The sequence below is a fragment of the Rhinolophus sinicus genome, linkage group LG03, assembly GCF_036562045.2.
Source record: "Rhinolophus sinicus isolate RSC01 linkage group LG03, ASM3656204v1, whole genome shotgun sequence".
Taxonomy (NCBI): Eukaryota; Metazoa; Chordata; class Mammalia; order Chiroptera; family Rhinolophidae; genus Rhinolophus; species Rhinolophus sinicus.
This window is the reverse complement of record NC_133753.1, coordinates 103,407,971-103,422,953: the sequence shown is the minus strand read 5'-3', so window position 1 is coordinate 103,422,953 and position 14,983 is coordinate 103,407,971. Positions and strand designations below refer to the sequence as shown.

The window sequence follows — 14,983 nt, the reverse complement described above, 5'->3', positions numbered from 1 at the left end:
GTTAATTATGTCCTGTTACACTTAGAAGTTGCTTACTCAGATGTTTAATGTCTTTCTTGTGTGTTCATGTTGGGTAATAGTATTGGTTTTCTTGCAGACCTTTCCTAGGTTCAGCGAATCAACCAGGTAAGTGACAGCTTCTTATACTTGGTGACTGCCCTTGGCTGCTTAACCAGTTCTGCTTTTCTGAATTAAAATACAAGTTCAGCACATTCTAAAGCTTGTTTAGTCTTTGACTTCTCACTGAGGAGGCAATCTCTGACATTCCAGGGTGGGTGGTCGTGACGTTTGCAGGGTATGCTGCTCAGGGAAACACACACCTTGCCTACAACACTGAGACACCACCCTCCTCCCAGCTTGCATGCTGGCGAGCTTCTGCATCCAGACCACAGATGGCAGCAGACCTACCTTCAGGAGTGGGTCTAGGACGTGTGACTGTTCCCGTGCTCCTGAAACTCACCATTTAGGAGAAGGAATGAGATTGTCCAGCAGAGAATCAGGGGTGACCCGCTGTGCTCTCAGAATGGCTGGAGGAAATGCCCAAGAGTCCTTGGAAAGGGGTTAGAATTGTATGATCAGAAGGGCTTCAGGGAGAAGCTGGCCTTCAAGATCAAGGTGTCAGTAGGCTGGTTCTTCCAGGAAGCCCATTCTATGTGGTCAGATGGAAAGCTATGCAGAAGGATGTTTGAGGCCACGTTTGGGAACCCATCACCCCTTATAATCTGCTGAACTCATGCTAATGAAGGGACAAAAAAATTTTTTACCAGAAGCGTTTAGAAATCCACCTATGTCCACTTCTTATTTTCTCAGATTATTATTCTGAATGTAATTGGAAATCTTGGGCCACAGCTGTTTATGAAAGATCAGGTCTAAAGCGTGTGTTGTGCTGAAGCTGCATAGGTAGAGATGGCCCAGGGGGGCGTAGGGTGGGGGACACACAGTTCACAAGGCATACCGTGGGGTACAGGGGGTGACGACACACTGGTTCTTTTGAGCACAGAGTACTCATGGAGCAAAGTCTGTTTCTGGAGCAATTGTGAGCTCCTGGAATCCTCTAGCACACATTGAAGGAGGGACTTGAAGGTGAAGGATGGCAGGTGACTGTTGTGCCAGATGACTTGTATTTCATTATAGAATAATAATAATAGCAGCTGATACTTATGTGCCACTCATTGTTCTAAGCACTTTGCATGTATTAATCCTCTGACAACCACCATTTTCAGATGAGGAAATTGAGGTACAGGGAGGTTTTAGTAAGTTGCTGGAGGCCACCCAGCTGGTGAGCAGCAAAGTGGGATCCACAGCCATGCTCGATCCCATCTGCTCCTCAGCTCCCATTCTGGCCACACAGGTGGCCCCAGCACATGGGGCCTGGCTTGAGTTGGTCTCTCCTCCCACTGCTATCCCATGATGATCTAGAGCTGGGAGTTCTGTTCTTTCTGTGCATGCTTTCACTTTTTATGCCTTTGAATATTGTCATATTTCAAGACGCAGAAAAGGGCTAGTGTGTGTCTTTTCACTCTTGTACAGGTGGGCCTGGGGTGGTAGCAGATGCTGAGAAATCCATGACATCGCCAAGTGAAAGGTAAGGAATAAATAAAAAATAAAATCCACATGTAGCCCCAAAGTGTTGGTTTTTAGACTATGGAAAGTCTTCCTTATTTTTGTTATACAGTTGACCCTTGAACAACATGGGTTTGAACTGCGCTGGTCCACTTCGCATATAAGTGGAGCCAAGTGGTTTAAACCCATGTTGTTCAAGGGTCAAGTGTATTTTCGTATCATGGTAGGGAATGTGCCTATGTAGAGGGCCAAATTAATTTATATTCGGATTTTCAACTGCATGGTGGATAGGCACCCCTAATCCCCACATGTCCAAGCATGAACTGTGTATTCTTTATTCAACTGTAAATTCTTTATTCAGTTGACACTTAATTTTGTAACAAATTGTTAAGAAAGTTAATGTTGAAGTCATGGCAGTTTTGCTCTCAGTTTGTTGTGTGCAGAGGGGATTTGATGGCATGGCAACCGGAGGATTTTAATTCTGCATGTCCAAGTGCCTATGGTCGGTTCTCACCCTGCCTGTCTTGACCAGGGTTCCCTTCTCCTTTCAGTTGTGGTCCCATCCATGTGAAAACTGAACCCATGGAAGATTCTGGTATGTACACCAATGCTTTTAGAATCAAGTATTTAGCATGTGATCATTTGACTCCTTTCTTTTGCTTTATTAGAAAAAGGGGAAACTGTCAGTAAATTAAGAATGGAGGGGGACTTCCTCAACTTGATTTTTAAAAGATCTACAAAAAAACATACAACTAACATTATATTCAATGGTGAGAAACTAGAATCTTTCCCCCTAAGATCAGGAATGAGGAAAATTTATCCTGTCACCACTCCATTTCAGCTTCATAGTAGAAGTCCTGGCTAATGCAATAAGACAAGAAAAGGGAAGGAAGAAATAAAACTGCTTGTTTAAAGATGACGTGATTGTCTATGCAGGAAATCCAACAAAAGAATAAAAAACAACAAAAAATGGGGATTAGGGCATTAATTAACCTCAAGTGAGGCCTTATCTGTAGAATAGTCTTATTCTACTCAAATATCTAGAAAAGAGCCTTCTTTTTTTTTAAGATTTTTATTGGGGAAGGAGAACAGGACTTTATTGGGGGAACAGTGTGTACTTCCAGCACTTTTTTTTTTCCAAAAAAAGTTGTTGTCCTTTCAATCTTAGTTGTGGAGCGTGCCATTCAGCTTCATCAGCTTCAAGTTGTTGTCCTTTCCGTCTTAGTTGTGGAGGGCGCAGCTCAGCTCCAGGTCCAGTTGCCGTTACTAGTTGCAGGGGGCGCAGCCCACCATCCCTTGCGGGAGTCGAACCAGCAACATTGTGGTTGAGAGGACGCGTTCCAACCAACTGAGCCATCCGGGAGGCAGCTCAGCTCAAGGTGCCATGTTCAATCTTAGTTGCAGTGGGCAGAGCCCACCATCCCTTGCGGGACTCGAGGAATCAAACTGGCAACCTTGTGGTTGGGAGCCCACTGGCCCATGAGGGAATCAAACCAGCAGCGTTTGGAGTTAGAAGCATGGAGCTCTAACCGCCTGAGCCACTGGGCCGGCCCGAAAAGAGCCTTCTGATTTAGTAAATACTAGGTACTTGAAGATATTAAGTAAATATATTTGTGGATAAAATACATTTTAATTATATTTAAATTAGAACCTGACTGCGAAATGAGTAAGAAGTCTTGAGTATACATTTGGAATTATGACTTGATTTACAAATAGAGTAGTGTTTTCATTTTTGGACATATCTTATTTTACTGCTTTCTTGCATTCTTTCGTCATTTCTAAATGCTCTACAATAGGCATACATTACAATGACAATACTTGAAAATTGGGGGGAAAATCCCTCTTCAGTGGATGAGAGTAGTTGATACCCATCACTGCCTCTTCTCCTTAAAAAAAGAAAAATAGCATTAATTAGAGTGAAAATGTTAAAAGGTGAAAAATAGAATTTTTTTAAAAACTCAAATATTTAATTAAGAGATGGAAAAATATTGAAAGCATTAAAAGCAGAACGATTAGAAAACCTAAAGTAATCAAGTACATAAAACTAAAACTCAAACCTCTAAAAGACAAAAATAACACAAGCTGGTTATAAAAGGTTCAAATTAAAATTTAGTAATGCTCACAAAAGCAACTAGAACACAAAATAAACAGTTTGAAATATAAAGTTAAAATTAAATCTAAGATAATCCAAAAGAAAAACAATATTCGATATTAAGGAGAAAAGATGTAGAAAAAGGAAAAATAGAGATTTACTTCGAGTAAAATGAAAGACAGAGTACCAGAGTGATAAAGCTGTCGAGGTGTGGTTTATACTCAGCAGCTCCTCCCCCAGTGCTTGGGGGACCCTGGGATACGAGTGGACCAGTCTCCTCCTCTGTCATACCCAAGGGTCCCCCACCACAACTGTGGGTGCTTGCGTCCCTCCCTTCCACATGTAAATATGTGCTTAGTAGTAGCTCTATCTTAAATGACAGTCTGAAAAATAATGGTGCTTGTCCACTTGAGTTATTCTAGGTAAAACCAACACAAGTCAACAAAAAGAAGGAAGCCACGTTTCTCAGCTGAACAGAATTCAGCTGTGGCGTCTTCATCTCACACATGACGTGCCTCCAACCCTCACCCATTTGATCTTAGCCTTGGATGTTTTTCAAAGCTCCAATGTGTTCTGCCTGCATTCTCCTCTTAGAAACTGGGAAGACAAATGTTGGGGAGAAGGGGGCTGTCAGCTCTCCCCAGGGACCCTTTCATGAATTTAGACCTAAGGCTCCCATCCCCTTCCTCACCAGCTGTTGGGCCCAATGAGTGTTTCCCACCACTTTAGGCCTCTTTTGTTGAGGCCTCTCTTTGGAGATGTGGTTTTGTTTAAACAAAAATATTCTCCCTATGAAAATGACTTTCTACTGTGGATTTCATGATGCAATACGAATTGCTTCCAGCTGCCTGCAGGCCTCTGAGAGCCAGCCATTAATCAGCCTTACTTCTTAGGATATTTGTATTAGCACTTGTTACATAAAACAAGTGTTTTAAATGGTTTTGAATTCCTTTTTTCTCTGTCTCTCCCTTTCCCCTCTTCTCTCCCTCTTTCTCCCTCCTTCTCTTTCTCTTTTCTGTTTTGTGAAATGGTCGGAGTAAATCTGTTTCATTAGCATTTCAAACATTCTACACTGTCAAATCTGAATTCAACTGTCTGGATTAAAAAAGAATTTTCTTTGACAGCCCAGCTGTCACATGTTTATCAAATGTTTCTGTTAGTAGAGTATTTTGTGCCTAATCAACTTAGAAAGTGTACTTTAATTAATATTTTATAAAATACTACACGTTATACATGCTTAGATTTTTAAAAATTCAGACTCATAAGTAATAATAAGGAAAATTCCTTTTCATCCTTTCACTCTCCTCTCAAAACTCCACTCCTATGAAGCCTCCCACCCCAAATCCCATCCCCACATTAAGGCAACAACTCTTAACCAATTGGTGAAATTCTTTCAGATCACTTACAAATAAATACCTTTTTTCTTTTTTTATGCATAAGTAAGTATACCTCCATTTGTTGACTTTTCTTTAATCTTTGCATCAGATTACCTTTTTATTCCATTTCTGAGCAAATTCCTCAGCTTCACCTGCCATTTTACTAATATGGCCATCAGCTGTGTCCATTCTGTTCCTCAGTTGTTCTAACAATTTTTCCTTTTTGCTAATCCCGCTTTAAATATCCAGCCTCACTATCCTTATACCAACAACTGTTAATTTTCAGAAGACCCCTCAGAACTTTTAAATTGATGCTAAACAGTGAAATCCAAGCTGTGCCATAAGTTTTGCTTTTCCTGTTATTAACATTCATGGTTAAATTATATGTCTACTTCAGTAGCAGTCATCTATTGGTGTATTAAAAAGCACCTCACTTAGTGTGGCTTCAATGATTTAGTCTTTCTCACAATTCTGTGTTGGCTGGGCAGTACGTCTGGTCTATGCTGGCTCCTCTCTGGGTCTGAGGCCTTAGCTGGGGGAGCTGTGCCCCCTCCGGCCCCCCTGCTGGCCTGACATCCTCCAGGCAGGCTTATTCACCTAGCCACTCAGCTCCAAAAACTGCAGGTTCTGATACACAAGCATTTTTAAAGCCTCTGCTTGCATCCCATTAGCTAACGTCTTATTGGCCAAAGCAAGTCATGTGGCCAGGCCCAGCTTGAAAGGGTGGAGAAGTAGAATCCACTTCTAGAGAACAGGAGTAGGAAAGTCACATCGTACATACTGGATGGGAGAAATTTGTGGCTAATTTTCGCAATCTACCACACCCTTCCCTGATAAAGCCTTTTGGTTTTATTAATGTAGTTAGTTTCCCCAGGTTTTGAAGTGCATTTTATTGTAGTGGGTAAGTTAAGATTATATGTGCCAATTCAGGTCCTATGATAAAAGAATGTTTTACGGTATTTCATGTAAGTGCATATATATTCAGCCATCTTGAAAGGGGAAATTTCCTCAAACTGAGACCTAGATCTCTTCCTCCTTCTCTTCTTTTCCTTCTTCCTTCCCTCTCTCCCTCCATTCCTTCCTTCTTCCTTCTATCCATCCTTCTTTCCTTTTATATTGAATTTACATTGTTTTATTTTTATATTATTTATATATTTATATGAATAAGTCATTTGTTCATAGTGAGTGAGCTACAAGTCTTTTTGTTGGTTACATATTCCTGTGTTAATCAAAACAAAACGTGGAAGTTCTATCAGGTGGTCATATTTCTCTGTTGGTGGGTGTGGCCTAACACGTCATTCTGTAATTTCCATTGCATTCAAAGGCATTTCAGCGAAAGCAGCAGCTGTGTCAGTTAAGAAAGAATCAGAGGATCCCAACTACTATCAGTGTAACATGCAAGGTAATGTTATTTTACAATCATTTCGTCCTCCGAAAGTTACTCATGATGAAACATTTTAATTATCACCTATCTGGAAAACAGGCAAAGAGTAATAAAGATCCACGCACATTCACCTATGCTCTAGCATGTTGTCATTTGGAGTGAAAAATTTTACAGTCATTACATGGATTCTCTTTAGCCTAGTCCGTATGCTAAAAGGTGCTTCAGGGTGCATTTTACTTGAGTTTGTCTATTAAATACTCTTATTTTGTGTGTTCTAAAAATTTCCCCCTTAATCCTCTCTTGTGTTACGGAGAAAATATTCCAAGTTAAAAGGGATGGAGATGAGAGTTAGGAAATTCAGACGCCCATTCTGATAATAGTTGCTTCACTGACATCATGTAAGTTAAATGGGGAGAAGACGGTTATTACCAAATACACACAGTTTTCAAATGTGACAAAGGTAGGTGGTCTGTGCAGCAACCCTGCCCAAGACCAGAATCCTGCCGGAGCCCAGCGTGAGGCTGCTTTGACACTATAATGTCATCATATCGATATCACTGTTGTACAGCCTTGCGAGCCTTTCTCCATCTTTGGCTCTGTTGTGCATGTGGGCAGAGTGCAGGACAATTTTCAGTTTCACCCCTCAAACATTATCATCAGATTTCAAATGTTTCCTACAAAAATCTTAATTTTGAAATTGTCCTGCATTTACGGAGCATTATGTAGCGCCATAAATTTTACTAAAAACTTTTTTACAAAAAATCCAAAGGCAGACACCAATGGAAGTGTCCGTTGTAATTGCTGTCCTGGGCCAGGCTCCCCACCTGCCTGTTGCAGTCCCTGGTGACCAGTCTCCTTCCCTCTGGGCAGAGGATCCCTTTTCAGTCCATCCTGCCCCGCCAACTGTTATTCTCTGAAAACTGGGATCTGTCCAGAGCCTTTCCCTGCTCACACACTGTCTGGCTCTCCACCTCTAGAGTCCCAATTTATGACGGCAGTTCTGCTCTTTCCAGCCTGCCCTCCTATTCCATCTGCCTTCCCCACCATCACCCTCCCTGGATTCTTTGGACACACTGCTCAGTCTGGGATTCCAAAAACGAAACCCGAATCCTCCTTCTACCTGGCTTTTATAGAAGCCCATCCCTCCATGCAACTCCCTTCTTACTCTGCAGAATTCCAGTGAGTTCACAGTCAGAATCTCAGCTCCCTAATTGCACACGGCATTTAGTGCGGGTTGCTGTGTTCTGTTCGCCTTTGCTGGGGACTCCCTCAGTGGGCAGCAAGCTCCTGACAGGAAGATCCACCATCTTACTCCAGCCCCAGAGACCCAAGCCCGGGGCTCTGTACACACTGAACACTTACATATACTTGCTCAGATGAGCATATCCCTCACAAAGAACCGATGTCACCTCTTTCTAAATTACTGTTGTTTTGGAAAAAGTACTTATAATTATGTCTTGATTCCCAAGAACATATTTTTGAACTTAAATGATCTTGGTGTTGATCAAAATGTATACAGTCGGGCATAGGCTACTGGTAGATTCTACTCCCACAGGTAGCAGTGAAATAAATGATTAGATGTATCTGCAATCCTCCTGTCTTAGTTTTTCAGAAAGAAGTACATTTAATTTAAGAAAACCATTTAGGTTAAATGTATAATACGTACATAACCTTTCTCCTGCTTGGCCTGGGAATGACAGGACTTTTCAGCAGTTATTCTTTGTAGAACTCTTTATGTTGGGCAGCTTCTTTCTTGATGACCAAAGAGTTAAAAATGCCAGCTATCATGGACTATGTTTCATAGCATTGAATGTTTTTGTAACCATTTAGGTTAAATACTCATGTATTGAAGTATTGATGTAAGGGAGAAATTCTTAAAGCCATAAAAGCAAAAATGTGACCAACTCAGAGTTGCGACTGGCCCTTGAGGAACCACTAGTAAAGTCAGCCATTGACCCACAGTGCTCAGAGGCTCAAGTGACATTTCTGTGAAAATCTGATGCCCCACTCCACCCCCACCAGGACCTCAGGCTCTGTCTGCAGCACAAACATCTTGGAAACCCCCTAACCCAACACACACACACGCACACACACACGTATCTTGGACACTGTGGGGCCCACGGAAGTCCCATAAGGTCATTTACATGTGCAAGGACCCAGTCTCCGGGGCCCCTAGAGACGCAGAACACACAGTACAAGCTTGGCTGAGATACACTACACCCCGGCTCACTTGGCATTGGTGGCTATAAGAATATCAGCACCATTCAGTTTTCTTCCTGACAATGCATGATTTGGGGGAGGAGGTTTCCAGGCAGAGAGAGAAGTGGATGGAAAAGCCCAAAACCAAGGAATTAACATTATCTACTCACATCACATCACTCTGACACTGACTCTTCTGCGTCTCTCTTCTACACCTAAATGACCTTTTTGATTACATTGAGCCCATCTGGACAATGCAGAATTATCTCCTTTTCTACAGAGCAATATTCCTTATTAATATAGAATATGAATACAGAATACTAACAAATGAATCCCATAACATATAAAAGGATTACACATCATGACAAAGTGGGATTTATCCTATGAACACAAGGTTGGTTCAGCATATGGAAATCTATCAGTGGAATACAACATAGTAATAGAATAAAGGACAAAAACTATACAGTCATCCCAATAGATGTCGGAAAAGGTTTATGACAAAATCCAACACTCTTCATGGTAAAAAAAGAAACAAACAAACCAAAAAAACACAAAACACTCAACAAACTAAGAATTGAGGGGATCTTCTTCAACCAAATAAGGAGTGTCTATAAAAACCCTACAGCTAATGTAATACTTAATGATGAAAGACAGAAAGTTTCCCCTCTAAGACCAGGAATAAGACAAAGATGTCCGTTGTTGCCACATCTTCTCAACATTGTACCAGATGTTCTAGGCCGAGCAATTTAGAGAAGGGGCAAAACAGGCGTCTAGATTGGAAAGGAAGAAGTAAAACCATTCTATTTGCAGATGCCGTGATCTTGTATAAAGAAAATCCCAAAAACTATGTGCGCGCGCACACACACAAACACACATGCACACACACACACACACACATACACACACATAAACGATTGGAGCTAATAAGTTTAGCAAGGTTGCAGGATCAATATACAAGATCAATATACAAAAATCAATTTTATTTCTATACATTAGCAATGAATCAAAACATTAGATAAGAAAATTCCACTTCTAATGGTATCAAAAAAAATAAAATGCTTAGGAATAAATTTAACCAAAGGAATATAAGACTTGTACACTGAAAACCACAAAACACTGTTGAAAGATATTAAAGACCTAAATAAATGGGATAATATCCTGTGTTCATGGATTTGAAAACTTTCATAAGATTCATATGGAAATGCATGGGACCCCGAATAGCCAAAACAATCTTGAAAAAGAACAAAGTTAGAAGACACATACTTCCTGATTTCAAAACCTACTACAAAGCTACAATAGTCAACACTCTGTGGTGCTGGCATAAGGGTAGACATGAATCAATGAAATAGTCCAGAAGTAAACTGATCAATTTAAAAGTGATTTTCAACAATGGTGCCAAAACAATTCAATAGGGTAAGAATAATCTTTCCAAAAAATGGTACTGAAACAACCGGATATTCACAATAAATCTGGATTTACTACATACTATATACAAAACTTAATTCAAAGTGGGTCAAAGACCTAACTGTAAGAGCTAGAACTATAAAACTTTTAGAAGAAAACATAGATGTAAATCTTTGTGACCTTGGATTAAGTGATGGTTTCTTATATACCTAAAGCACAAGCAGACAGAGAAAAAATAAATTGAACTTCACTGAAATTAAAAATTCTTGTGCTTCAAAGAACACTATCAAGAAAGTGAGAAAAATCACTAACAGAATGGGAGAAAATATTTGCAAATTACATATCCAATAAGAATCAGTATTCAGAATATATAAAAACTCTTTCAACTCAACAATAAAGATATAGTCAATAATATTCTAGTAACTATGTACAGAATATAAATTGGGTATATTTAAAATGGGCAATTTAAACTACCCAATTTAAAAATGGGCAAATGATTTAAATAGACATTTTTCTGAAGATATACAAGTAGCCAGTACATACGTGAAAAGATGTTCAACATAACTATTCATTAGAGATATGCAAACCAAAATCACAATGAAATACTACTTCGTACTCACTAGGATGATGATAATTAAAAAGGCAGACAATAACAAATGTTGGAGAAATACCAAGTGAAGATATGAGAAGTTGAGATGCTCATACATTTCTAGTGGGAATGTAAAATGGCCCAGCCACTTTTTAAAACTTTATTTTATTAGTTTCGAGTGTATAAAACAACATAATGATTAGACATTTATAAGGCTCATAAAGTAATAACCCCAGTAATTCTATTACCCATCTGACACTGTGCATAGTTACTAGAATATTATTGACTGTATTCCCTATGCTGTACTTTATATCCCTGTGATGATTTTTTTATTATAGTTGGCATTCAATATTATTTTATGTTAGTTTCATGTGTACATCATAGTTTGGCATTTATATAATTTATGAAGTAATCCTCCCAAAAAGTTTAGTACCCATCGACACTATACATAATTTTTACAGTATTATTGACTATATTCCCCAAATATATTTTACATCCCCATAACTATTTTGTGACTACAATTTGTACTTCTTAATCCCTTCATCGTTCTCACCCAGCCTCCCATCTAGTAACCATCAGTTTGTTCTCTGTATCTATGGGTTTGTTTCTATTTTGTTTGTTCATTTATTTTGTTCTTTACATTCCACATATAATGAGATAAAATAGTATTTGTCTTTCTCTGACTTATTTCATTTAGCATAATACCCTCTAGGTTCATCCATGTTGTTGCAATGGTAAGATTTCATTCTTTTTATGGCAGAGTAATATTCCATTTATATATGTACCACAATTTCTTTATCCTGTCATCGATTGATGGGCACTTGGGTTGTTTCCATATCTTGGCTATTTTGAATAGTGCTGCAGTGAATATAAGGATGCATCTTTTCAAACTAGTGTTTTTGGATTTCTTTGGATAAATAACCAGGAGTGGAATTGCTGGGTCATAAGGTTGTTCTAGTTTTCATTTTTTGAGGAGCCTCCATACTCTTTTGCATGGTGGCTGCACCAATTTGCAACCCCACCAACAGTGCATGAGGTTTCCCTTTTCTCCATATCCTCTCCAACACTTGTTTGTTGATAGCCATTCTGACAGGAGTGAGGTAGTATCTCACTGTGATTTTTATTTGCATTTCTCTAATGATTAGTGATGTTGAGCATCTTTTCATATATCTATTGGCCATCTGTATGTCCTCTTTGGAGAAATATCTATTCAGGTCCTCTGCCCATTTGTTAGTTGGATTGTTTGTTTTTTTGGTGTTGAATTGTATGAGTTTTTTAATAAATTTTGGATATTAACCCCTTACCAGATGTACCATTGGTGAATATCTTCTCCCATTAGGATGTCTTTTCGTTTTATTGATGGTTTCCTTTGCTGTGCAAAAACGTTTTAGTTTGATATAGTCCCATTTGTTTATTTTTTCTTTTGTTTCCCTTGCCCAAAAAGATATATTAGTAAAAATATTACCAAGGGTAATGTCAGAGAGTTTACTGCCTATGTTTTCTTCTAGAAGTTTTATGGTTTCGGGTCTTACATTTAAGTCTTTAATCCATTTTTACTTTATTCTTGTATATGGAATAAAAAGGTGATCCAGTTTCTTTTTTTGCATGTATCTATACAGTTTTTCCAATTCTTGCTTCCTTTGTCATAGATTAAATGACCATATAGGCTTGGATTTATTTCCAGGTTCTTTATTCTGCTCCATTTATCTATGTGTCTTTTTTTATGCCAGCTCCTGCTCTTTTGATTACTATAGTCTTGTAGTCTAGTTTGATACCAGGTAGCATGATACCGCCAGCTTTGTTCTTATTTCTCAAGATTGCTGTGGCTATTTGGGATCTTTTATGATTCCATATAAATTTTAGGATTGTTTGTAGGGATTGCATTGAATCTATAGATCGTTTTGGTAGTATGGACATTTTAACTATGTTAATTCTTCCTATCCATGAGCATGGTATATGCTTCCATTTTTTTGTATCTTCTTCAGTTTTTCAGTTCAATGTCTTATAATTTTCTGAGTACAGTTCTTTTACTTTCCTGGTTAAATTTATTCCTAGGTATTTTATTTTTTTGATGTAACTGTAAATGGGATTGTTTTCTTAATTTCTTTTTCTGATGATTTGTTATTGACATAAAAATGCAACTGATTTCTGAAGATTCATTTTGTATCCTGCTACTTTACCAAATTCATTTATCAGTTTAATAGTTTTATGGTCAGCCATTTTTAAGAATATTTTGACAGCTCCTCAAAAAGTTAAACTGAGAGTTACCATATGACCCATCAATTCTACTCCTAGATATATACAGTTCTATGTATGTACCCAAGGTAATTGAAAACATACGTCCTCACAAAAACTTGTACATTATTCCCAATAGCCAAAAGATGAATACAACCCGTGTCCATCAACTGATGAATGAATAAATAAAATGTGGTATATTCACACAATGTAATATTATTAATGGAATATCAGCCATAAAAAACAGTGAGGTAACATGCTATTACCATGTTTTCCCGAAAATAAGACCTAGCCGGACCATCAATTCTAATGCATCTTTTGGAGCAAAAATTAATATAAGACCCGGTATTATATTATATTATATTGACCAGGTATTATATTATATTAGACCCGGTATTATATTATATATTATATTGTATTATATTATATTATATTATATTATATTATATTATACCCGGTCTTAATATTAAATTAAAATAAGACTGGGTCTTATATTAATTTTTGCTCCAAAAGACAGATTAGAGCTGATGGTCTGGCCAGGTCTTATTTTCGGGGAAACACGGTACATGGATGAACCTTGAAAACATGCTAAATGAAAGAAACCAGACACAAAAATCTACATATTATATGAATCTATGTATCTGATACGTCCAGAATAAGCAAATCCATAGAGACAGAAAGTAGATTAGTGGTTACAAGGGTCTAGAGAGAGAAGAGAGTGGGAAGTGACTGCGAGGGGATACAAGGTTTCTTTTGAGGATGATGAAAATGTTCTGAAAATAGATAGTGATGATGGTTGTACAACCTTGTGAATATATGGAAAACAATTGACTTGTATACTTTTAACAGGGTGGATTTTATAGTGTGTGAATTATATCTCAATAAATTTAAAATATAAGCAGATTCAATATAAGAGTAACCTGTATCTACAATCTGTAAAAATAATGTGTAAAATAAAATTTGTGAATAATTTTAACTTTTGACTTGAAAAGACTGATTATCAGATCATTTTCAACACATTTGATGCCTCTTCAATATGTATGCTTTTCACTGTTAAATCTCTAGACCAGGAAAATATTTTTGTTATAACTGTGGATAAATTTATCGGAGTTCTTGTCCTCTTGGTAAATTGACATTAGTCATCTTTCACTCACTTCCCTTTTTTTATGTTATTGTGGTAGAATATACATAACATAAAACTTATCATTTTAACCGTGTTTTAAATGCATAGGTCGGTGGCATTAAGTACATTAAGTTGTGTGACCATTACCACCATCCCCCTCCAGAACTTTATCATCTTCACAAACAGAAGCTCTGTACCCATTAAGCAACGCTGCCCATTTCGCCTTCCTCTCTGCCACTGACAACCACCATTTTGTTTTCTGTCTCTATGAATTTGCCTATTACTAAGTACATCACATAAGTGGAATCATACCATAGTGGTCTTTTTATGACTGGCTTATTTCACTTAGCATTCAAGGTTCATCCTTGTAGCATGTATCAGAATTTCATTGTTGCCCATTTATTTTTAATTTTGCCTTTTTTAAAATGAAATGATCTCTATTCTATATCTTTAACCCAAATTTGATGACTAAATTTGTACTCCAAAGCAGGTCCTTCAAAAAGTTGTCCTGCTGATGAAAACATCCTCGTTTTGAAGTATTGCAAACGTATATACTCTTCCACCTCCTAGAGCATGTCAGTATTTTAGAGTTAATATACACTGAATTTACCGAGTATCATACTCAGTTCTGGATTTTGACTTTTGAAATGGACGAGGAGGAAAAGAAATGCATTGGCCTCCTTCTGTTTTTATGTAAACTTTATCTTGCTTAGACGTGAACCTAATACGGAGAAATTTGTTTCTAAATTATTCTACTTCTGTTTGGTAAAGTCATATAATAAGACTCAAAATGGGTAAGTGACTGGCCTTTATATTTAAGTGATTTGTATTTTGTAGTATTTGTGGCTCCATGTCGCACAGGGTGAACAGCTTGCTGATGCAGTGTTGAAGTTAGTTGGTGTTTTAGAAATGAGGCAAAGACGCCCTCTGTATGTTGGTCTCTACATTGTTTATTTCTTCACAGCAGGCTGAGACCTATTAGCTCAAAAGCCTGTTGGTGCCAAACTCCCAAGTGCAC

The 14,983-nt window shown here is 38.0% G+C and overlaps 1 protein-coding gene across 2 annotated transcripts in view; it reads left to right on the top strand.

The window, feature by feature from the left end:
* Positions 1-14,983, top strand: part of LOC109460015 (general transcription factor II-I repeat domain-containing protein 2) — a 65,579-nt gene that overhangs the window by 34,262 nt on the left and 16,334 nt on the right. For both annotated transcript variants that reach the window (XM_019755013.2, XM_074328446.1), the window contains 4 exons: positions 98-126; positions 1,531-1,585; positions 2,115-2,158; positions 6,356-6,433. In XM_019755013.2, coding sequence (XP_019610572.2) covers positions 98-126; positions 1,531-1,585; positions 2,115-2,158; positions 6,356-6,433 — 206 coding nt within the window. The remainder of the gene's footprint in view (positions 1-97; positions 127-1,530; positions 1,586-2,114; positions 2,159-6,355; positions 6,434-14,983) is intronic.